General features: G+C 43.5%; 1 protein-coding gene across 1 annotated transcript in view; it reads right to left on the reverse strand.

Moving 5' to 3' along the window:
- LOC126202945 (uncharacterized) overlaps window positions 1-26,109 on the reverse strand; it is a 111,517-nt gene extending 85,408 nt beyond the window's left edge. The window contains exon 1 of the mRNA XM_049937047.1: window positions 25,841-26,109. Within this exon, the coding sequence (XP_049793004.1) occupies window positions 25,841-25,980 (140 nt within the window). The 5' untranslated portion in view covers window positions 25,981-26,109. The remainder of the gene's footprint in view (window positions 1-25,840) is intronic.
- Window positions 26,110-26,195: the final 86 nt, after the last annotated feature.

Raw genomic sequence — 26,195 nt, forward strand, 5'->3', positions numbered from 1 at the left:
AGTGTTAAAGACTGCGATGGAGCTCCGTATGCCACGGCAAACTGGCTGACACTGACGGCGGCGGTGCACAAATGCTGTGCAGCTAGCGTCATTCGACGGCCAACACCGCGGTTCCTGGTGTGTCCGCTGTGCCGTGCGTGTGATCATTGCTTGTACAGCCCTCTCGCAGTGTCCGGAGCAAGTATGGTGGGTCTGACACACCGGTGTCAATGTGTTCTTTTTTCCATTTCCAGGAGTGTATTATTAAGTATATATAGGCGGGATAAAATTGTATAGCAGATTACGGTAAAAAGGAGAAGGTGAATACAAAGTGAAACTACTGGCAAAAACAGAAAGAGAAAATAAGACGACAGAAAAGATTTCGAAATGCAACAGTGACAATAACAAACGTAATTGTTGGGTTCAAATTACTGATATCAATATAATAGAGGGAAACATTCCACGTGGGAAAAATATATCTAAAAACATAGATGATGTGACTTACTGAACGAAAGCGCTGGCAGGTCGATACACACACAAACAAACACAAACACACACACAAAATTCAAGCTTTCGCAACAAACTGTTGCCTCATCAGGAAAGAGGGAAGGAGAGGGAAAGATGAAAGGATGTGGGTTTTAAGGGAGAGGGTAAGGAGTCATCCTCAATCTCCACTAATTTCAAGTTGCCGCCACTCATACCTTTCATTCAACAACATCTTTGCCTCTGCACTTGCGCCTCGACTGACACCTCTGCCCAAACTCTTTGTCTTTAAATATGTCTGCTTGTGTCTGTATATGTGTGGATGGATATGTGTGTGTGTGCGCGAGTGTATACCCGTCCTTTTTTCCCCCTAAGGTAAGTCTTTCCGCTCCCAGGATTGGAATGACTCCTTACCCTCTCCCTTAAAACCCACATCCTTTCGTCTTTCCCTCTCCTTCCCTCTTTCCTGATGAGGCAACAGTTTGTTGCGAAAGCTTGAATTTTGTGTGTATGTTTGTGTGTCTGTCGACCTGCCAGCACTTTCATTTGGTAAGTCACATCATCTTTGTTTTTAGATATATTTTTCCTACGTGGAATGTTTCCCTCTAATATATATATATATATATATATCTGTGTGTGTGAGGAGGGGAGAGAAGACAGGCAACCAAGTACCAAACAGTATTTGATGTGACTATAATAATAGGATGACAAATAGAATAATAGGGTTCAGGCACATAAAATGGATTAATAGAAGATGGCAGTAGAAACAGTAATTTTTTAAATTGGTAATCTAGCTGGAGCTTGGGTTTTAAGAAAACAGACGGCAAAAGTAAGAATAGAGTGCAATTAACACTTTGCCGTCAGCACTTCGCGTACAAATTTATTCGCTTGGCACCGCCAGCGCTAAGTCGGATTACTATTTTTTCATCAATATCCCGTTCCTGCTCTCCCAGCACCAAGGAAAGGAAAGGGGTTTGATACTTCTAGTACTCGGAATGACCCAGTGGCAGGAGGCTCCTCAAATAATGCGCCTAAATAGTTCGATAGTCGTGTGCGGTACAATGGGTGCGGAACGCCTCATGAGTCGTCGTCAGGTGGACCCACAAGTCCAGAGCGTTTTCGGGAGTGGCTTGCAAATGTAATACAGCACTATGTCCTTCAGCCAGTTGACGGCGTTCGTTCTTGTAGTTGGAAAGTAAGTGGTATGTGGGTGTAGGAGTTTGTCCAGCATGACAGATTTTGGCTGTCATCGCAATAGGAGCACCAGCACGTGTACAAGATCCCAGCATCTACCTATCAAAGCACATGTCAGGTGGTGCGCATTCGAATCGACGACAGCACAGTGCAGACACAAAGGGTCTTGGCTTGTCACCGGATGCTTGTCACCTTTCCGTTGATGACAAGCTTCAGACACATTGACTTTTGCGCGCTTTAATTTTTCTGGAAATCATCTATTTTGCCATATCATTCCACAAACTCTAATTTCCTCTTCAAGTAAACTCTCTGCAAGTTTTACACTGTTATAATAACTACCCATGTAGAGGTGATGCCACTTTCCAAAAGAAGGTGTCAATAGTTCCATCACTGTTTTTGCTAAAGGTTGTTGAGTGCTGGAATATATCTTGAATGAAGAAATGTATCCTGTACTCTAATCACACAGCATCTGAATGAGTATGCCGTATTTCGTAATTTTTGACAGATTGTAAACTATAAAATTTAACATTCCACATCATGGTATCATTCCTTCATCAACTGCGATGTTTTGACTTAGATTAAACATTTCTTTAAACATTTTGGAAAAATAATCAATTTACGAATTGCACTTTGAAAAGGCGGTCGGCAATATCCAGTTTATTGTAATTGTCAGAAAAATGTAAAAATTATATTTGTCTGAATCGGTTGCGGGACTTCATTTTGCGAAATATCGGTGTGTCTATCAATGGATTTGCTGACCAGTAATCATTGATCCTCGCTTTTTTTTTACAATTCCCATAAGGATAGCAAGTCCAAACCATTTCCTAAGTTCAGGTCCCGTAATGTTGACAAATTTGGCATTTTTTTAATCCAGTTTCCTTCTATTGCAATTTCAACTGTAATACTTGTTGATTTTGTTGCCGATATATTCAAATAGATTGTTTCCATTATATAATTCTACGATATCCACGACGCTCTGTGTATCTTTGGGAAATGTGTGTGGACCCGGAGATCCTCCAAATTTATTATTGGTCCTCAGGAAACCATAGTCTGTCTTCTTTGTCTGATTCATCTGAATTAGTTGGCAACCGTAGTGCTTGCTGGATTCTTCTTGGACGTATTTCACTATCTTCCGACGATTCTGCTTCACTTTCATTTTTTTTATATCCAATGTCTTCTTCCCAATCAGCCAAGTTGTCCGGAACACCAGACAAGGCGTCTGCGCATTCATCGTAAGTAATTGTATCATCTCTTTTGTCTGCCATGATGGAAGTGCACAAGTACTTATAAAAACAAAAAACTTGTTGACATGTGTAACTTATTGTTACCTAAACAAAACACCAACAGAATGAAAAAGATACTAAAATGCTGTCACCGGCCACTGCGCGATACTATGTTTATGACACCACTGTGGTGTCGCCGGCCATTGACCACTATTTCGCACACGACACCACTGTGGTGTCGCCGGATGGCAAAGTGTTAAGAATACTTAGGCATGTAGTGTTGTCAACAGATGAGTTAAGATATGGAGAAGGTAGTAAGCAAAAGACTTAACACTTGAAATAGAGTGCAGACATGGAAATCAAAAGGGAACTTCAGAATAATATGGGATAAAGTAGAAGAAAAAGTAATGAAAGATATAAATGTATCTGAAATGTGGAGTGTACACTCTAATTAGGAATGACAAATAAAAGGCAGTTAGATGGACCTAAGAAAGGCTGGCCTATACTATGGAGGCGGGGGCACCAAGAAGGGGATTGACCTGTACCATAATAGAATAGGAATTAATATGGGGCACTACCACACTGAATAAAATAGATCTATTTTACTGTACTAAGACACAAAAGTGGTCTTTGGTGGAAGGGGCAATAAGTTTTGTTAAAAGGATAATCCATAGATTATTCTTAAAATTGGTAATGAATAATAAGAGGTTTTTCCAAATGGTTTATAGTAAAGAGGTGAAAAGAACTGAGTGCAGTGGTGGGGACAATTTACACCTCCACATTATTGCACACAAAGGCTTTGCAATACAAGTCCATACTCTTGGAAGGTGGGATATTAAAGAAGTTAAGTTCTCTAAAAAGAGAAGACTTAGATGTCAATACAATGGAAACTCAGAAAGTTTACAATAAGTAAAATAACAAAAGATGAGCAATATATACAAAGAAGGTTAATATTTCTTTACCTATTTAAAGACGAATAATATTATGATGTCTAAGTGTATCAGAATAAATGCCTCACAAGTATCCAGTAGATAGATTGTAAAATTGTCTTAAATCAAAAATGAAAATGGTTAAATGGTTATGAGGTCAAGAGGATCACAAATTAAAAGGAACTTAAGAACAAAATTAATGACAAGTAATATGTTTGTATTACTATGCACGTTCCTGATACTTCGGGTGATCTAGAAAAGCTAGCCCTATAGTATTAAAGAAAGTAATAAGATATGAGAAATAATATTACAAGTATCAAGAAAATGTATGAATCTGCCAAACAGGAACAAAGTAGTTAAGTAATTAAGTGGACATAGTCATGAGTGATAATTAATGATTATAAAAAGTTATGTTGGAGAGATTATGTAAAGGCAGCTTTAAGATTTAAGAGTTGGATGACAATAATAATAATAATAATAATAACAGAACTGTTAATAAAAATGTATATTTAACTAGAGACTTAAGCACGAGATCTCTTGTCTCAGTGGTGGGGTATGTAGTGTTTCGGGATATTTGTAAAAATCCCAACGGCGGTACAATCCGACCGTTACGGCCGCTCCCGCACGGTGTGTAAACAGAGTTCCGGCCGCCGGCCCCTGTTACCGTCCTGTGCGTCGTGCTATATACATCATGATCTCAGAGTGTCCCCAGCGTTGGGCCGTTTGTCGCAAATGTAATAAAAAAAGGACACATTGCTAAAGTTTGCCGCTCAGCCTCAAAAGAATCGAAGGAAGCAGGTACAGAGGACATGGACGTTGACATTCAGGAAGTTTCATCACGCCAGGCTCCCGACGCATTGGCACACAAACTCTTTATCGAGGTGTTGGTTCAGTCGTGCCAATTAATACTGCAAGTAGATACGGGCACAGCAGTTTCTTTGTTGAATGCACAAACTTACTCCGACCGTGGGTCGCCCCCGTTGGCGCCAGTGTACCGGCGTCTACGCGGTTATGGTAAACAGTTAATTCCCCTACTGGGTCAATTCACTACCGACGTGACTTACAAATCAGTCACTCGGCCTATTACTTTTATTGTCGTCAGTGATGCGAGATCCGCTAACCTTTTTGACTTGGATGCCTTTCAAACTTTTGGTTTTTCTATCGCTGACACCATACAGTTGGTCTCCGAAGACGTTCCCTATCAATTATTGGAATCTTTTATCTCTGACTTTCCGGATATCTTTGAGGAGGGCCTGGGGCGTGTTTCAGACTTTGACGCTCACTTGACGTTGAAGGCGTCGGCTCGCCCACGTTTTCTACACGCGAGGCAGATCCCCTCAGGTAAAAGAAGAGCTCTACCGGCTGACAGCCCTTGGGGTCGTTCTTCCCATTTCTTCTAGTGAGTGGGCTTCGCCCCTCATTACTGTCAGGAAACCCTCAGGAAAATTACGTCTTTGTGGTGATTTCAAGGCCACCATTAATTCCCAATTGGTGGCAGACACCTATCCTTTGCCTCGTGTTGATGAATTTTTCTCCGCCATGGCGGGAGGCCAATATTTTTCGAAAATCGATCTTTCAGAGGCTTATCATCAGATACTACTTGATGAGGACTCCAAATGGCTGGTGGTCGTCAACACCCCGTTTGGCCTTTACCAATACCAGCGATTGGCCTTCGGAATATCCAGTGCCCCGGCGATATTCCAGCGTTATCTTGAGCACGTCACGTCGTCAATCCCTCATTGTATTAATTACCTGGACGACATAATTGTCACAGGCCGCAGCACGAAGGAACACTTGCACAACCTTCACACCCTCTTTCTCAAATACAGGTCCGTGGGCTTGTGTTGCAACCTGCGTAAGTCAAACTTCTTCCAACTGTCCATTGAGTATGTGGTCTACACCATCTCTCGGCACGGCGTCCGGCCGCTTGGAAGTTTGGTCCAAGGTATCGTCGACCTTCCGCGGCCCACTTCGCTGAAGGAGTTACAAGCTTTTTTAGGCAAGATTGCTTATTACCACCGGTTCATTCCCAGGGCTTCCACCATAGCCCGCCCCCTGTACTGCCTTCTACGCAAGGGTGTTCCTTTTGATTGGTCGCCTGCAAGCAAGCGAGCGTTCACCTCATTGAAGGGCCTCCTTGCCTCAGCGCCTTGTTTGGTTACTTTTGACCCCCATAAGCCGTTGGTCCTGGCTACAGATGCTTCACAGTATAGGGTGGGGTGGGGGCGGTCCTGGCCCATCGCAACGTGGTTGGTTCCAAGCAGCCACTGGCATTTGCGTCAAAAACTCTTAGCCCCGCACAGGCCCATTACTCCCAGGTGGAAAAAGAGGCTTTGGCCATTGTCTACGCTGTTACCAAGTTTCACCCTATCTTGTATGGCGCGAAGTTTCAGTTAATCACTGACCATAAGTCGTTAATATCGTTATTTGGCCCCGCCTCTCAGATTCCGGATAGGGCGGCCCACAGACTACAGCACTGGGCCTTGTTCCTCTCTAAGTACCAGTATGACATTCAGTTTTGCCCTACCGGACAGCATGCCAACGCAGATGCTCTTTCCCGTCTTCCGGTGGGCCCAGATCCTAAGTTCGATTGAGAGGAGATTATGTGTTTTCATTTGGATGTGGCGTCCCGCCAAGCGGTTGATGGCTTCCTGATCACTAGTTCTAGAGTCGCCAGGGAAACGGCAGCTGACCTGGTTCTCCAGCAAGTAGTTCGCCTCATTCAACAGGGGTGGTCATCCCGACCTCCAGGCCGGGCCTCGAACCCTCTTCGTAATTATTTTGTTCTACGAGAGCGCCTCTCCATCTTGGAAGGAGTTCTCCTTCTGGCTACCGATGATACAGCTCCACGCGTGGTTGTTCCTGCAAGTTTGCGAAGGGAAGTCCTCACGTTATTACATGCGGGGCACTGGGGTGTTTCCCGTACTAAAACCTTGGCTCACAGACATGTGTACTGGCCCGGTATTGACCGAGAAATTGAGCACTTGGTGGCCGCCTGTTCCCAGTGTGCGAGCCAACAGGCATCTCCCAGGTCAGCATTCTCTTCATGGCCGCCTGCAACCCAGGCATGGGAACGTGTTCACATCAATTTTGCAGGCCCGTTTCTCAATGGCTTTTGGCTCATTGTCATTGATGCTTATTCCCGATTCCCATACGTGGTTCACTGCTCCTCAACCACTTCAGAAGTTGCAATCCAGGCACTAGCAAAAATTTTTTCTGTGGAAGGTCTGCCAGTCACCCTGGTCTGGGACAATGGACCTCAGTTTATTTCGCAGACCTTCCAGGATTTTTGTAGGCACTTCGGTATTCGGCACATTTGCTCTCCCCCCTTTCATCCACAATCGAATGGGGAAGCCATGCGCATGATGTGCACATCGTAAGACGCAGATGAAAAGGTATGTGTACGAATTTCCTGCGCAGGAGGAGTTGACGTTTTTCCTGACGGCATACCGGACCACACCAATGGAAGAACGCAGCCCCGCAGAGCTCCTCCACGGGTGCTAACCTAGGACTCTGCTGCACCTCCTCCGGCCTGGTCCTCGCCAGTCTTTGCAAAACGGAGTACCAGGCTTTCCACCGGGTATATCGGTCTGGGCATTTGGGTTTGGTTGCAATCCACGTTAGATACTGGCGGTGGTCCGGGAGGTACGTCGTCACCAAAATCAGCTACGTCCACGTTTGGGCACCCACCCCCCGACCCCTCAGGCACCGGCTTCCCCATTACCGGCACCCGTGTTGGTTTCTCAGGGGACGCTACCTCCCCTCCCCCCTGTGACTCCGCCGCACTGTGATGATTCTCAGCCTTGGCAGCCTCCAGTAGTTCCAGCATCGGCATCGCCATTGTTAGAGATGCCCCAGCGAGAGCCGGCCTCCCTCGCAGGCCCGGTTTCTCAGGAGGCTGGTTCACCTGTGGTCGTCCCTTCCCCATTGTCCCCGCCACTGGGTCTTGCCCCTCTCGAGATGGACCAGGATCCGGAGTTCGACGGCTGTCTCCCGTTCTGTCCCGGGCTCCGTTGGTGGGACGACGGGGGCCTCTTTGTGTGGGTCACTTCCAGCCATGTTCGAAGGTTCCGGCTCGAGGGTTGGCGGATCCCCTCAACTCCAGCCTTCCGATGGATGTGGAGGTCGTCGCTCCTGCATGACACTCCACCATCCGACACAGTGGATCACAGTGGCTTCACCCCCCAAAGGATGAGTGCAGTAGCCACCAGAAAGATTGCGGGAGGCGCATGTCGGCACGGCGCGTCACGGACGGTAGTTGCCGCAAGTAGAGTCCTGTCCACCAGAGGGCACACGAGAATTCGGCCGCGACCTCTGCCGGCAGAAGAACAACAACAACAACAACAACTCAGGCAGCATGGGCCGTGCCCAGGCAGTTCACATCGGGCAGGCCTAGGGGACAGTTCCCGGTCTACGCTATGTGAAGTGCGACGGAAAATGTGAACCGTGTTACTACATAAACTACACACCAACAAGTGTGTAATGAACAATTGAACAGCAGTAGTTTTTTTATCTGGGTTGCTCTCTCAGGTCCTAAAGTATGCATGTATGGACGTTTTTGAATGTACTCAAGAGTGGTATTTCCGTAGCAATAGTTTATTGTGTTGTTAAAAGAAATAGTGAAAATGTTGGGCAAAATATACACCTGTTTGTGACAAGTGTGGCTATTTATTTAATAGTGCAGCAGAGAGAACTTGTGGAAGCATTCCAGGAATCTTCACTGCACTTGGATCGACAGGGAGGTGGCACGGAAGGATCCAGACCACCAAACAGCTACTCTGAGAAGAGAGGATAAAGGTAATACTACTTTCATCTGGTGATGTGTTAGGGTCGGCAAAATATTGCCCAGTTATACTGGCCAGGGGTGCAACTTCCTGCTAGTGCTGGTATAAGGCCAACCACAAACCCTAAAAAATATACATCAGCAGGAGAAGAGGGAAAAATACACCCCACGGTATCTGCGAGGATGGTGGGCAGATCTCCAGCGAGACTGAGTGCTGCCCTAATATCAGTATATAGGACATATGTTGCCACAATATGCTGAACTGAAAGTGGCACAGCACAAACTTCACAGAGTGGTGGATCCTCCCACCGGAGGAGGAAGGTATGTGTTAAAGGGCTATGTCCACTGTGCTGTTTGGTAAGCAGAACCTCCTTCCAAAGCACGGAGGAGATACAGGACAATGTGACGTGAATCCTGAACACCGTCCCACAAAATGTGTTCCAGAAGGCGTTCCAATACGGGATGAAATGCTGGGAACGGTGTACTGCCAGTAGAGGGGACTATTTTAAAGGGGACAATGCTTAAAATGTTGTACAATAAGCAATAAAGCTGATTCAGCAGAAGTTTGGTTTCTTTTTGAACACACCTCATATAGTACATGGCAGAGGGTTCCTTGCACCACTACTAGTCATTCCCTTTCCTGTTCACTCTCAAACAGAGTGCAGGGAACGTAACTGTCTATATGCCACCATAATTTCTCTGATCTTGTCTTTATGGTCCTTAACAGAAATGTACATAGGTGGTTGCAGAATCATTCTGTAGTCAGCTTCAAATGCTGGTTATCTAAATTGGCTCAACAGTGTTCCTATAAAGGAATGTCCTCCCTCGATGGGGTTCCAATTTCAGTTCCTGAATATCTCTGCAACATTATGCCTAGATATTTAAGTGATGTACAATAAGTGCTTAAAAAGTGAATGACATTCTACTTATGCACTATTTCCATCCGAATAGGTGTCTGAAGCAGGCTCAGTGGTAGTGACCGACTGGCATATCATCCTCAGCCAACAGACGTCACTGGATTGCAGATATAGAGGGGCATGTAATCAGCACACTGCTCTCCAGGCCATTGTCAGTTTTAGTGGTCACAATTATTTGGTACGGCTCTCACCAAAAATTTAAGTACAGGATGAATAAATATTATTTATTTTTATTTCTGTATTTGAATTTTCAGTCTGAATCTGATATAGAGAGCTTACAACAAACAAAAGCTTCCTGCTTCTTAAGACTGTTACCTATATGATGTATTCTGTGATAGCTGTGTTTTCAATTGATTTATTTTTTTATTTTAAATCATTAAATCTCTCATATGAAAATATGAGAATACAAGTACTTCTTACACTATAGCAAAATGGCTCTTGCAACTTTAGCTTATCCTAGACGTTTGGGTAGGTTACATGAAACTTTTCTGACACTTCAATATACAATGAGATGAGTGCTGCTCTGCAGTTGCAAACATGGCTCACGGGGCTGAATGTTGCGGACCGTATCTGGTCAAGGCCAGCAAGCTACAGGGTGGCCGGGCCAGCCCTGTGTCACAATGGGCTGACGGACTGCAGTGGGTTTGCAGGCTAGCCCACTCATGGCAGGCTGCAGTGGGCTAGTAGTCAGCAGGGGGTGGATCTACTGGTGGAATGAAAACTGACAAAAATCCATAGGGAGCCTCAAAAGTTCCAGTCATGGAGAGGAAGTAAAATGTTATGACAACAAGTGGTGAAGTGTGCCTTATATATATATATATATATATATATATATATATATATATATATATATATATATATATATATATATATATATATATATATACAGGGTGATTCAAAAAGAATATCACAACTTTAGGAATTTAAAACTCTGCAACGACAAAAGGCAGAGCTAAGCACTATCTGTCGGCGAATTAAGGGAGCTATAAAGTTTCATTTAGTTGTACATTTGTTCGCTTGAGGCGCTGTTGACTAGGCGTCAGCGTCAGTTGATGCTAAGATGGCGACCGCTCAACAGAAAGCTTTTTGTGTTATTGAGTATGGCAGAAGTGAATCGACGACAGTTGTTCAACGTGCATTTCGAACGAAGTATGGTGTTAAACCTCCTGATAGGTGGTGTATTAAACGTTGATATAAACAGTTTACAGAGAATGGGTGTTTGTGCAAAGGGAAAAGTTCTGGACGGCCGAGAATGAGTGATGAAAATGTAGCACGCATCCAGCAAGCATTTGTTCGTAGCCCAGGAGATGTTAGAGAATTGGCTGTTCCCTCAGCTCGAACAAGAAGCACAACAATTCATATTTCAGCATGATGGAGCGCCACCACATCGGCACTTATCTGTCCGTAACTACCTGAACGTCAACTACCCGAGGCGATGGATCGGCCGCCAGGCAGCCCGTGACAGAGCACTTCATCACTGGCCTCCAAGAAGCCCTGATCTTACCCCCTGCGATTTTTTCTTATGGGGGTATGTTAAGGATATGGTGTTTCGGCCACCTCTCCCAGCCACCATTAATGATTTGAAACGAGAAATAACAGCAGCTATCCAAACTGTTACGCCTGATATGCTACAGAGAGTGTGGAACGAGTTGGAGTATCGGGTTGATATTGCTCGTGTGTCTGGAGGGGGCCATATTGAACATCTCTGAACTTGTTTTTGAGTGAAAGAAAAAACCTTTTTAAATACTCTTTGTAATGATGATAACAGAAGGTTATATTATGTTTCTTTCATTAAATACACATTTTTAAAGTTGTGGTATTCTTTTTGAATCACCCTGTATTTTTAAATATGTCTGCTTGTGTCTGTATATGTGTGTGTGTGTGTGTGTGTGTGTGTGTGTGTGTGTGTGTGTGCGCGCGCGCGCGCGCGCGCGCGCGCGCGCGCGCGCGCGAGAGTGTATACCCATCCTTTTTTCCCCCCTGAGGTAAGTCTTTCCGCTCCCGGGATTGGAATGACTCCTTACCCTCTCCCTTAAAACCCACTTCCTTTCGTCTTTCCCTCTCCTTCCCTCTTTCCTGACGAAGCAACCGTTTGTTGCGAAAGCTAGAATTTTGTGTGTATGTTTGTGTTAGTTTGTGTGTCTGTCGACCTGCCAGCGCTTCGTTTGGTAAGTCACAGTATCTTTGTTTTTAGATATATATATAAGATTGCAATGCTGTGCTGGTGTTTAAGGAGCCTATAGGGTTGCTGTTTCCAATAACTGGTAGCTGTCAATAGTCACTGGGTTTGTGTGGCTAAGGATTGAGACAATGACACTATCCCCTAACTGTAAACGGAAAACACCTCCTACCCAAATGTGGCTGAAGACCCTGAAGATTTTTTTGTTTGTTTGTTTGGGGTTTAAGGGCACTCAACTACTGAGGTCATTAGCGCCCAGTCACAATTGTTAGAGCAAATAGAATCTAGTAAAACTCAAGGCGGGGGGAGGGGGGGCGGGACCAGAAAGTTCTTACAAAGATGCAGATAAAATAAGTGAAGGAGTTAGAGGTCTTTGGACAATCCAGTCAAAGTAATGAAACGAAGAACACGAGCAGCTGCTCGAGCATCATCCGCTAAAATATCCTGTAAAGTAGATGGCAGAGACAGGACAACACGAGATTGACTAAAACGGGGACACAACAATAAAACATGGCGCACTGTTAATGCATGACCACAAGGGCACTGCGGGGCTGGGTCACCGGAGAGCAGGTAGTGGTGGCTAAACTGGCAATGCCCAATCCGCAACCTGGTCAGAAGGACCTCTTCTCGCCGAGATGGTCGGGAGGAGGTTGTCCAAGCAGTTGGGAACGGTTTTACTGCCCGGAGCTTGTTTCCTTGAAGTGAGGACCAAGTATCCCACCACAAGGACACAAGCTTCTTACAAACAACCCCACTAACGTCAGATGACAGGACACAATGGGAGGCTGGCCGAGGCAGGAGGACTGCAGCCTTGGCTGCAGCATCAGCAGCCTCATTCCCAGGCACTCCTACATGGCCGGGAACCCACAGAAAGCTGACAGGAGAGCCACCCTCAGCGAAAGAATGGAGGGACTGCTGGATCCGTTGCACCAAGGGATGGACCGGATATGGAGCTCCAAGGCTCTGAAGAGCACTGAGTGAATCAGAGCAGAGTACATACGATGAATGGTGGTGGCGGCGGGCATACTGAACGGCCTGATGGAGAGCAAAAAGCTCGGCCGTAAAGCTGGAACACTGGTCGAGGAGCCGATATTTAAAGGTGACGGCCCCGATGACAAAGGCACAGCCGACACCATCGTCAGTTTTGGAGCCACCAGTGTAAATAAAGGTGTGACTGGCAAGTCGCGCATGAAGTTCGACAAACCGTGAGCAATACACTGCAGCCGGAGTACCCTCCTTCGGGAGCGAGCTGAGGTCGAGATAAACATGAACCGGAGCCTGGAGCCAAGGTGGTGTCGGGCTCTCACCCTCTCTGAAGGTGGTAGGGAGGGCAAAATCCAATTGTCGAAGCAGGCGACGAAAGTGGACTCCAGGGGGCAGCAGGGCAGACACATACAACCCATACTGACGGTCGAGAGAAACGGCGAAGAAGGACTGATAAGAAGGGTGGTCGGGCATTGACAACAGCCAGCAGGCATACCAACAAAGCAGTACGTCGCGCTGGTAGGTCAATGGTAATTCGGTAGCTTCAGCATAAAGACTCTCGACCGGATTAGTGTAGAAAGCTCCGGTCGCGAGACGTAACCCCCTATGGTGGATGGAGTTGAGACGGCGTAAGAGGGATGGCCGAGCAGACGAGTAGACGAGGCTCCCATAATCCAGCTTTGATCGGACTATGGACCGATACAAGCGAAGCAGGACAGTGCGATCCGCTCCCCAAGATGAACCACTAAGAACTCTGAGGACATTAAGGGAACGTGTACAACGGGCAGCCAAATAAGAGACATGCGGAGACCAACAAAGTTTCCTGTCCAATGTGAGACCTAGAAACTTAGTTGTTTCCACGAATGGGAGAACAACGGGACCGAGATGTAAGGATGGCGGAAGGAACGCTTTATATGGCCAAAAGTTGATGCAAACCGTCTTCTCTTCAGAGAACCGGAAGCCATTTGCCACACTCCATGAGTATAGGCTGTCTAGACAACGCTGAAGGCAGCGCTCCAGGAGGCATGTTTGCTGGGCACTGCAGTAGATCGCGAAGTCATCGACAAAAAGAGAGCCTGAGACATTAGGTGGAATGCAATCCATAATTGGATTGATCGCGACGGCAAAAAGGGCTACGCTCAAGACGGAGCCCTGAGGCACTCCGTTCTCCTGGACGAAGACGTCGGACAATACGGAACACACACGTACCCTAAACTGTCGATCTGTTAAAAATGAATCAATAAAAAAGGGGCAGGCAACCATGTAGACCCCACTTGTGCATAGTGCGGAGGATACCTCCTCTCCAACAGGTATCATAAGCCTTCTCCAAATCGAAGAACATGGCTACCGTTTGGCACTTTCGCAAAAAGTTGTTCATGATGAATGTCGACAAGGTCACAACGTGGTCAACAGCGGAGCGGCGGCGACGAAAGCCGCATTGAACATTGGTAAGTAGCCGTCGAGATTCAAGAATCCAAACTAACCGAGCGTTAACCATGCACTCCATCACCTTGCAGACACAGCTTGTAAGAGAAATGGGGCGGTAACTAGAAGGAAGGTGTCTATCCTTCCCGGGTTTGGGTATAGGAACGACGACGGCGTCACGCCAACGCATGGGGACATGACCTTCGGTCCAGACGCGATTGTAGGTACGTAGAAGGAAGCTTTTGCCTGCCGGAGAAAGGTGTGCCAGCATCTGAACATGAATGGCATCTGGCCCCGGAGCAGAGGACCGGGACAGTGCAAGTGCACGTTCGAGTTCCCGCATAGTAAAGGGGGCATTATAATTTTCCAGATTCAGCGAGTGGAAGGAAGGTCGCCGAGCCTCTTCTGCCTCTTTCCTGGGAAGGAAGGCAGGGTGGTAATGGGCGGAGCTTGAAACCTCCGCAAAAAAGCGGCCGAAGGCGTTGGAGATATCCACAGGATCAACAAGGACCTCATCACCTGAAGTCAGGCCAGGTACCGAGGAGTGGGCCTTAATGCCCGATAGCTGGCGCAGGCCACCCCAGACGACAGAAGAGGGAGTAAAACTGTTAAAGGAGCTGGTGAAAGAGGCCCAACAAGCTTTTTTGCTGTCTTTGATGACTCTACGGCATTGCGCTCGGAGTCGTTTGTATCCAATACAATTCGCCAACGTAGGATGGCGGCGAAAGGTGCGTAAAGCACGTCATCGAGCACGGATAGCGTCTCGACAAGCCTCATTCCACCAGGGGACGGAAACGTGACGTGAAGAAGAGGCAGTACGAGGAATGGAACGTTCGGCAGCATTGATGATAACAGCCGTGAGGTATTCGACCTGACTTCACAACTGAGAAAATCGTGGTCCGGAAAGGTCGCCAGGGAGGAGTAAAGTCCCCAGTCAGCTTTTGGTATGTTCCAGCTCGAAGGACGTGGGGATGGGGTGTGGTGCAGGAGACGAACGACACAGGGGAAGTGGTCGCTCAAATAGGTGTCAGAAAGGACATACCACTTGAACCGACGGGCAAGAGTGGTAGAACAGATCGAGAGGGAAGACCCTGAAGAGATGCAGTCTTTGAGTAGCAGTCAGACATTGAATCATCTGATTATGAACCAAATCCGAGCCTGAGGCCGAATCGTGATGAATCAAGAGCCTGAAGGAGTTTCCTGTTCATAGAAGGTTCATTATATAATTTGGCATAGCAGGGATTGAAGGATATGGAGATGTCTTTGTCATTTATGCAGTTGAAAGATAGCAAGATAAGAAGAGGACACTAACAAAAGTTGGAAGGTGTTCCACAAGAACTGACAATTTGGTACAAACACAACTCTGAACGAAGGTGTCCAGAACAGTTTTGATCTTTGGTGACTCATAAGGTTATGGAGCTTATCCAACACTTGAGATGACGAGGCGTATGTTTTCAAGGAGCAGCCTTAACACTTCCAGAATTCCTTCTCACTGTGTGTAATTAGATTGCGAGCCTTAGAGTGAAGCCATTTAGAAGTGATGAGGGTGGTACAAGAAGGATTGTACTTGAGACATTGCAGGGGCCTTCAACAATCCTAAATAGCTGTTGCAATATCTTTGGGTCCACTATGGCATCAGCCGGCAGCAGTGGATGCCCATACAAAAGAGAACTACAGTATCAGTGATGGGTCTCCCACACCTTTCCCCACAGATGCCATCTGAAAGAGAGGGGGTGAAGTTGACAATAGAGGTATATAACCAGCATCGGGTCTGTGAAGAGCCCAAAGCGTTAACTGGTCTGTCAGGCAGTGAAATGGAAGTGACAGGATCTCCTGAAAGTGAGAGATCATTGTGTAGTACTATAGTTGTGAAACCATAAGATAGGGGAAGCAACTGTAAAGCTGATAGCACAGTGGTTGTAATTTAAACTGATGGGAAAAAAACTCAGTAAAACCCAATTACATTTAATGATAAAAATTTAATTAATATTGTGTTTTAACTTTTATTACAATATAATAAAGACAGTTAAATGACATTTAACATCCACAAAAAAAGCTTTAACTTAATGTACGCTCTTACTGACTGTAAACTACAATTTTGACCTTTTTGGAAGCAAATAGAAATTTATAGATCTACACTATCTAGTCTGCTCCCTCAGTTGATGCAGTACTGGCAGGGCAAGAAATGAGGCTTTCCACAAAAGTAATAAATCCTGCTGGATAAGTTTCCTTTTTTGTTATTTTCAGCTCCATTAACTTTCACCATGTGTGTGGATATAACTGCATTACAATCGCATCAGAAAATATAGCGGCAGGAAAATAACCAGAATCAACAATCCTAAAAGACAAAAAGCTTGCAGTCCACTCTGTATGAGCCAGTTTTTTGCACTTTCTTCTTTTCCAGCAGTTAATCTTCTCCCTCTGAATCTTCAGTCTAACATTAGTAAGGTAGTGAAAGGGTTCTAATGATTGTCCCTTTTGTGTTTTTATTATGTTCTTGTAGGTATCATATCAGGATTTCTACAACATAATTCCATAGTTTGACAACTTATGCAATATTTGTGCTGTCTGTCTGAAGGAGGTCAAGGACTCTACAAAATTCTGATCACTGTCAGAGCAGATGAGTGGCATCATAAATTATAGTTTTATGAACGGTTTTGTTAACATTAGCCAGGCTTTCTTCAAAATGCTCTGTTGCAATTTCTACATATTTAGAATCAAGTAATTAAATGCAAGAACTGAGAAGCATTATGAATAATTTAATCATATAAATTTAAATCCAACTACTTAACTGTCACACTGAAAAAATTACAAAAACCATAAAACCCATAAAAACACAATTTAACCCATAGGGGTGGGTTTTTAAGAATTACCCAGGTTTTTTCAACCATGGTGGATAGCTGAGAAAGTGTCACGGGTGGCACTGAGCTGGGTAGCAGTTCTGTCATTGGAGAGAGACATATCAAGATTTGAAAGAAGCTGGTAAATCAGAAAGCCTGTGGCAGACAAATTGGTGCTTCTCGAAAAGGAGTTTGCACTTTGAAATTCTCAAGTAGGTGAAAAGCGGAAAAGGTGTTGAGTCAAGATGGTCATGCAAGGCAATAAATACCCTGCCTATAGGCAAATAAATATTACAAATTGTGATCGCTGATGATATTTTGCACTCACATGCTTCCAATGTGGTATGGAGGGGAATAAACTCGCTGATGCCATCTGCGTGAACCGATGTACAGGCACCCCCACATGCTCTCTCAGGCCAGTACAATTCAGACAGATCATGCAGTAACCTTGAATGGCTGGCAGTGAAGTGTGTTTTTGGAAAGCAAGACAAATTATAAAACAAGACAAAATTAGTTGTTGTTCCAGCAGGTGACAGTAATATCTATTGCAGTTTCATTGGATTATCATGCTGAGGGTGTCCTGGTTAGGTGTGGAGGGATCAGGACAGGTCATGCCCCAGGATCAATGTCAGTCACTGGTGGGATGGAAATGCATCAATGAAAATTGGTTCCAAGACTGACAATGTGGAGATATCTGTAACCTCCATATAAGCCTTCTCTGGAGATTTCTTCTTCTCTTTCACAATCTTTTGCAGTCAAGATCCCTGTGAGGGCTGTAGGAATGGAAGAAGAGTTGGTAGCTCTGAGTCTCATAGCCCACTGCTCCTTCAACCACTGGCTGATGCTGGGCTCTGATTTGCGCATTTCCTGGGAGAGAGTTCCCAAGAGGGAGCTTTATCATTGGTATACATCAGATGAGGAAGCTGCTTGCCTGTCTGGGGAAGGGAAGTGGTTCCCAAAGATTGTGCCACCGGAGCGAGAGGGGAGGGCCTATCACCCCCATGAATGAGTTTATCTGTGCGACTACCAGATGTTGATATTGGAAGGGGGCGGGGGGAGAGGGAAATCGTATCATTATCACTGTTTACAAATGATCATATTTTTCCAAGTTTCAAAATATGGGAAAATATCTGTGACCTTCAATTCCTGGATTTTGCTTTGCTTGAGTAGTTTAGCACATTTTGGGAATCAGGAAGGGTGTCTGTTCCTGAAATTTACAAAGAGAGGTGGTAGTGTACATCATTAATTTTCATGAAGTGGCTGACCACAATCTCTAAAAATCAGATTGTACGTACACCAGGATTGCATAGAACCAAAACACTGCCATTTAAAACACAGCATCAGGGATGGGAAATACTGCTTCACACTGCAGCAGCAATACGGTACATAATTCTGACCTTATCCATAAGTGAATCCCTCTCAAAAGTGAGGATGAATGTGCCAGTGTCTACCTTGTTATCTGGTTGCCTCAATATACATGCGTGAAGTGGATCCCTTGCCTTTCATCTGTTTGCAATACTAGGTCCCAGTGAAAAATTAATCCCTGTACCAGTCAGGCTTCAGCTCTCGGTCGATATATGAATATGAGCACAACTACAGAGCAGCAAGTTGAGTTTTTATCTTTTTCAGTGTTCTCCTCATAGTATATTTATTAAATGTTATGCGTGTTTTTCTGTTCAAGGAGTTTAATATTGTGTTTTTATAAGTGTAAATTCATTCAGTCCGTAGTGCAATAGTTACTGAACTGCCAGGTATGTTGCTCATTAATGCATCAGCATCCACTGGTGACAAATCAGGAGAGCAGCAAGTTGCTTATCTGGAATTGTCTGCTTTCATAGTTCACTTCTGCAGTTACTCTTGTTAGGATGGCTAGAATGTGTGCATGCTGTGTACATAAGCAGGAGACGCTGGCCACAATTCGCAAACAGCTGAAGGCACTTTTGGCTATCGTCAGTCACCCTCAGGCTGCTGCCTCGGGGTGCAGCAGTGGCGAAGAATCTGGCGCTTCACATGGGATGCCTCAGATATTATTTGTTTTGCACACGGCCTCTGCTTCCGAGGCACCTCCTAGTGAACCTGATGCGGTGTATCTGCCCTCACAGCAGGTTGTGTAGCACTTGAGGCAGAGGGCCAATGTGGAGACTGGCCACCTGGCCTCACCCATTCACCATTCACCTGTAAGTGGACAGGTGGCTGCTCCTTCAGCAGTGTCCAAGCAGGCACACAGGGGAGGGGTTTACGAGTGACATGGAGCTGGGAACTCCAATGTTAGACATGTTCTGAAGGCCCTTAGGGGGATAGTGTTCAGGCCTCGACAGAAAGCCAACATCCACTCAGTAGGTCTGCCAGAGGGCCTCATCCAAGATGTGGAGGCGGCCTTGCCTGTCATTATTGGGCATGCAGGGTACAGTCATCTGCATGTTGTCGTGCATGTTGGCACCAGCGAAGCCTTTCACATTGGTTCTGAGGTGATTATCAGTTTGTATAGGCAACTGGCAGAGGTGGTAAAGACTGCTGGCCTTGTGCGAGGCATGCTTGCAATTTGTACCATCGTTTCCAGAGTTGATCACAGTCCTTTTGTTTGGAGCCAAGTGGAGAGTCTCAAACAAAAGCTTTGTCAACTCTGTGACAGTCTTGGCTGCAGATTTCTAGACATGCGTTATTGTGTGGTGATTTGTAGGATTCCCCCAGATAGATAACCATGTGCACTACACAAAAGAAGCAGCTATTCAGGTAGCAGAGTACCTGTGGAGTGCACATGAAGGTTTTTGAGGCTAAGCAGTAGTTTGAGGTGCTCTGATGAACACTCACCAGTGGATATGCAGCAGAGTAAGACAAACAGTGATCAGAATAAAGAGACTTGGACTGTCACAATTTTATCAGTAAACTGTTGAAGTATTCATAATAAAGTTCCTGAATTTAATGCCCTCCTGGAAAGTTCTCACACTCAATTTATCCTTGGAACCAAGAGATAGCTGAAACCGAAAGTGGAAAGCTCTGAGATATTTAACAAGTAATGGAACGTATATTGGAAAGACATTAGAGGCCATATGGGGGGGAGTGTTTATTGCAGTTGGCAAAAATATTGTCTCTATTGAGGTTGAAGCTGAGTGAAGCCATATGGTCACGTATGACAGGTGTAGCCGAAACCAAATTAATTGTTAAATGTTTTTACTGGCCAGCCGATTCTGCTGTGACAGCTCTAAAGTCATTCAAAGAAAGTCTACAGTCAGTAGCACTTAAATACCAAGGTCATGAAATATTAGTTGGAGGCGACTTTAACTTGCCAAGTACAGTCTGGAATGTCTATAGATTCATCACAGGGGTACTGACAGACAGATGTGCAAAATACTTTCAAACACATTTTCTGGACATTGTCTTGAGCAGCTAGTGCAGCAGCCCACACACAATGGAAATATGTTAGACCATGTAGCTACATATAGTCTGGACCTTATCGACAATGTTAGTATAGAAACAGATTAGTGATCATGATGCTGGTATGGCAACTATGATTGTTGAAGTTAATAAATTAGTCAAGAAGGCTAGAATAGAGTGTCTGCTACATACAGCAGATAAGCAGTTATTAGCATTAGATTAGATTAGATTAATACTAGTTCCATGGATCATGAATACGATATTTCGTAATGATGTGGAACGAGTCGAATTTTCCAATACATGACATAATTAGGTTAATTTAACAACATACTTAAGTTAATATAACAACTTTATTTTATTGTGTTTTTTTGTTTTTCTTTATTTTTATTTTTTTTAATTTTTTTTAAATATTTTTTTGTTTTTTTTTTCTTAATTTATATCTAAAAATTCCTCTATGGAGTAGAAGGAGTTGTCATTCAGAAATTATTTTAATTTCTTCTTAAATAATTGTTGGTTATCTGTCAGACTTTTGATACTATTTGGTAAGTGACCAAAGACTTTAGTGCCAGTATAATTCACCCCTTTCTGTGCCAAAGTTAGATTTAATCTTGAATAGTGAAGATCATCCTTTCTCCTAGTATTGTAGTTATGCACACTGCTATTACTTTTGAATTGGGTTTGGTTGTTAATAACAAATTTCATAAGAGAGTATATATACTGAGAAGCTACTGTGAATATCCCTAGATCCTTAAATAAATGTCTGCAGGATGATCTTGGGTGGACTCCAGCTATTATTCTGATTACACGCTTTTGTGCAATAAATACTTTATTCCTCAGTGATGAATTACCCCAAAATATGATGCCATATGAAAGCAATGAGTGAAAATAGGCGTAGTAAGCTAATTTACTAAGATGTTTATCACCAAAATTTGCAATGACCCTTATTGCATAAGTAGCTGAACCCAAACGTTTCAGCAGATCATCAATGTGTTTCTTCCAATTTAATCTCTCATCAATGGACACACCTAAAAATTTGCAATATTCTACCTTAGCTATATGCTTCTGATTAAGGTCTATATTTATTAATGGCGTCATACCATTCACTGTACGGAACTGTATGTACTGTGTCTTATCAAAATTCAGTGAGAGTCCGTTTACAAGGAACCACTTAGTAATTTTCTGAAAGACAGTACTGAAAATTTCATCAGTTAATTCTTGTTTGTCAGGTGTGATTACTATACTTGTATCGTCAGCAAAGAGAACTAACTTTGCCTCTTCATGAATATAGAATGGCAAGTCATTAATATATAATAAGAACAACAAAGGACCCAAGACTGACCCTTGTGGAACCCCATTCTTGATAGTTCCCCAGTTTTAGGAATGTGCTGATCTTTGCATGTTACGAGAACTACTTATTTCTACTTTCTGCACTCTTCCAGTTAGGTACGAATTAAACCATTTGTGCACTGTCCCACTCATGCCACAATACTTGAGCTTGTCTAGCAGAATTTCATGATTTACACAATCAAAAGCCTTTGAGAGATCACAAAAAATCCCAATGGGTGGTGTTCGGTTATTCAGATCATTCAAAATTTGACTGGTGAAAGCATATATGGCATTTTCTGTTGAAAAACCTTTCTGGAAACCAAATTGACATTTTGTTAGTACTTCATTTTTACAGATATGTGAAGCTACTCTTGAATACATTACTTTCTCAAAAATTTTGGATAAAGCTGTTAGAAGGGAGATTGGACGGTAATTGTTGACATCAGATCTATCCCCCTTTTTATGCAAAGGTATAACAATAGCATATTTCAGTCTATCAGGGAAAATGCCCTGTTCCAGAGAGCTATTACACAGGTGGCTGAGAATCTTACTTATCTGTTGAGAACAAGCTTTTAGTATTTTGCTGGAAATGCCATCAATTCCATGTGAGTTTTTGCTTTTAAGCAAGTTTATTATTTTCCTAATTTCAGAGGGAGAAGTGGGTGAGATTTCAATTGTAACTGGCACCACTTAGTTACAGTAAGATGGATGAAGAGGAACTATGGGCAAAGTTTAAGCAAATTGTAAATTATGGTCTGGAGAGTTATGTAAGCACATAAAGGATGGAAAAGACCCATCATGGTTTAGTAATGAAATTTGGCAGATGCTGAAGAAACAGAGGCTGTTGCGAACACACAAATGACAAAAAGTGAAGGTTACTAGAGATTATCTGTCTGTGTAAAGACCTATGCACGAGTGTACAAAAACTACCACCGTCACATCTTAGCAAAAGATCTGGCAAAGAACCCAAGAAAACTCTGGTCTTACGTAAAATCACTAAGCAGGTCAGGCTTCAGTCCCTTGTTGACCAGTATGATGTGGGAGTTGAAGATATTAAAACAAAAGCCAAACGTTTTAAATTCGACAGTCAAGAAATCATTCACACAGGAGAATTGTACAAACATACCATCATTTGACAATCGGACAGACGCCCGTAACGGACGACATACTAATAGGCATACCTGGTACAGAGAAATAGCTGAAAGATTTGAAAGCAAATAAATCACCAGGTCCGGATGGAATCCCAGTTCAATTTAACAAAAAGTACTCTATGGCATGGCCCTTGCCTAGCTTGCATTTAAAGTGAATCTCCACCAGAATAAAGTCCTGAGCAAATGGAAAAAAGGGCATGTAACTCCAATATGCCAGAAAAGTAAACGAACAGAACCACAAAATTACAGATCAGTGTCCCTAAATTCTGTTTGCTGCAGAATCTTTGAACATATGCTCAGTTTGAATATAATAAACTTTATTGAGACTGAAACAAATACTAACAAAGAGATAGAGGGGCTGGCCAGTACTTACCTCAGCTCAGTACAGCCGATAGATACAGAAAAAACAGAACCGAAAATTTATGTTCCTAGCTTTTGGAACAAATGTTCCTTCATCAGGGAGGAGAGAGGGGAAAGAAAGGGAAGAAGGGAAAGTGGATTCAGTTACTCATAACCCAGGTCATGAAGCAACAGGGAAAGGAAAACAGGGAGGGTAGCCGTTGCTTCATGACCTGGGTTATGAGTAACTGAATCCACTTTCCCTTCTTCCCTTTATTTCCCCTCTCTCCTCCCTGATGAAGGAACATTTGTTCCGAAAGCTAGGAACGTAAATTTTCGGTTCTGTTTTTTGCGTATCTATCGGCTGTACTGAGCTTAGGTAAGTACTGGCCAGCCCCTATATCTCTTTGTTAGTATTTGTTTCACATCTTTATATGAGATTTTCTTGAGACTGAGAAGCTTATGCCCATGAATCAGCATGGTTTTAGAAGGTATCAGTCATGCAAAACTCAGCTTGCCCTTTTCTTACAGGACATAGTGAGAACTATGGATGGATGGCAACAGGGAGATTCCATATTTCTAGATTTCCAGAAAGCACTTGACACGATGTCCAATTGCAGGTTGTTAACGACGGTATGAGCATATGGAACAAGTTCACAGATATGTGGGTGGCTCGAAGACTTCTTAGGTGATAGAACCCAGTACGCTGGCCTCAACAGCAAGAGTTCATCAGAGACAAGGGAACCATCAGGAGTGCCCCACGGAAGGTGGTGTTCTCTATACACAAAAATGATTTGGTGAACAGAGTGGGCAGCAATCTGTGGTTATTTGCTGGTGATGCTGTGGTGTGTGGTAAGGTGTCAAGGTTGAGTGACTGTAGGAAGATACAAGACGACTTAGACAAAATTTCCAGTTGGTGTGATGAATGGCAGCTAGCCCTAAATGTGGAAAAATGTAAATTAATGTGGATGAGTAGGAAGAACATATCTATAATGTTCGGATACAGGATTACTAGTGTCCTGCTTGAAAAAGTCAAGTCATTTAAATATCTGAACATAACATTGCAAAGTGATATGGGGTGGAACGGGCATGTGAGAACTTTGATAGGGAAGGTGAATGGTTAACTTCAGTTTATTATGAGAAACTTAAGAAAGAGTGGTTCATCTATCAAGGTGACCACATACAGGACGCTGGTGCGATCAGTTCTTGAGTACCGCTCAAGTGTTTGGGAAGAGATCAAAGGAATTCAGAGGCAGGCTGCTAGACTTGTTACCAGTAGGTTTGAACAACATGTAAGTGTAATGGAGATGCTTCGGGAGCTCAAATGAGAATCCCTGGGTGGAAGATGACGTTCTTTTCCAGAAACACTACTGAGAAAATGTAGAGAATGGAGTTTTCAAGTTGACAACCAAGTGATTCTACTGCCATCAACATGTATTGTGCATAAGGATCACAAAGATATGAGAAATTAGGGCTCATATGGATGCATATAGGCAGTCTTTCATCGCTGTACCATCCACCATGAACCGTATGGTGGCTTGCGGAGTATCTATGTACATATAGATGTAGATGTTGAGATTCTTATGGAGTTTAGTAGTAGCTGGTGCATCACTAAACTCTACAGAAGAGTAATGCCCCAGACTGGATAGGATTTGCCATCTTAACTAAAATGGAAGCATGTGTAATAATACCACCACTCTGCAGTACGTAACACCAATTAGAACCCTAGATGAGGGGGAAAAGTATAAACTGTCAGCATTTTGACAATATGTGCACCTCCAGTATTTAAATGAGGCCAAAACCAGTTTCTAGTACAGACTGTTAGCTCAAGGTTAAGATTTGGTTGGAAGATATAAGTGCGATCCTACAGCTGGCCAAGAGTGGTACACATCCCCACTGAAAATCTTTGTTATGATTTTCAAATGTTCCTGTACAAAGAAAATCCTAGGAGAACTGCCCTGATGGAATCCCTGTCATATTCTATACTGAATTTGTGACTGAGTTATCTCCTCTTCTCACTATAATCTATCATAGATCCCTCCAATAAAAACCCATGCCCAGTTCTTGGAAAAAGGAACAGATCACAACTGATCCACAAAACTACTGTCCAATATCCTTGACATTGTAGAATATTAGAACATAATTCTGAGCTCAAATATCTTTAACAGAATGATCTCCTAAATGCCAAACTGCATGGTTTTCGTAAACATCGATCATGTGAAACCCAACTTGCACTCTTTTCACATGACATACTGAAAACTTTGGATCAAGACAACCAGGTAGATGTGGTGTTTCTTGATTTCCAAAAAGCACTTGACGCAGTATCTCACCAACGCTTATTGTCGTAAGTACAATCATATGGTGTATGTAATGAAATTTGTGAAAGCAACTCCTGTTGGCTCTTAAGTAAAATTATACTGCTACTTTTCAAAATTCCATCGCCGAAAGTACATGGCGCTATTGAAAAGGACGATAAGATCTCAAGTTAATCGTGAAGAAAGTATACTCCTCTTCTACTGGATTCACAAAGCGTTTTCTGGGAGTGCTTTTAAAAGTAGTTGGCCAAGAGAAAAATAAGTGTTTTTTTAAAAAAAAAACGATACAATAACAACGGCATAGACATTACACAGATCAAAATTATTATAAATCGTTGATCAAAGTTAATGACACAATTACAGTAAAACAGAAAAACTAACAACTATCTTTCCCGAACCTTGCTTCCTGGCGAAGAGCTTTTAATCGTTTTTCTAGCAATTCCGAATTTGTTTCTAATTGCTGCAGTAAGTACCGATTCTTCCTTCGCAAATGCTCCATGCGTGGGCTAATGTTATACTTCATAACTTTACAATTCATTCACAGTTCCTGGTGGCTGTCCAATTCGGTTTTTAAAATCTCGGAACGCACACAGATTAGGTAACATGCAGCCACTGAGCATACATCACACAAACAAGTTACAAGTGAAACTTCTCTATTGAAATAAACATAGCTCACAGTAAATTATGCAGAAAATATTTATTGAAATACAAACTGACTGTATATTTAATCGACAGTGTATATTTTCTAGAAAG

Source organism: Schistocerca nitens, chromosome 9 (assembly GCF_023898315.1).
Source record: "Schistocerca nitens isolate TAMUIC-IGC-003100 chromosome 9, iqSchNite1.1, whole genome shotgun sequence".
Classification (NCBI taxonomy): domain Eukaryota; kingdom Metazoa; phylum Arthropoda; class Insecta; order Orthoptera; family Acrididae; genus Schistocerca; species Schistocerca nitens.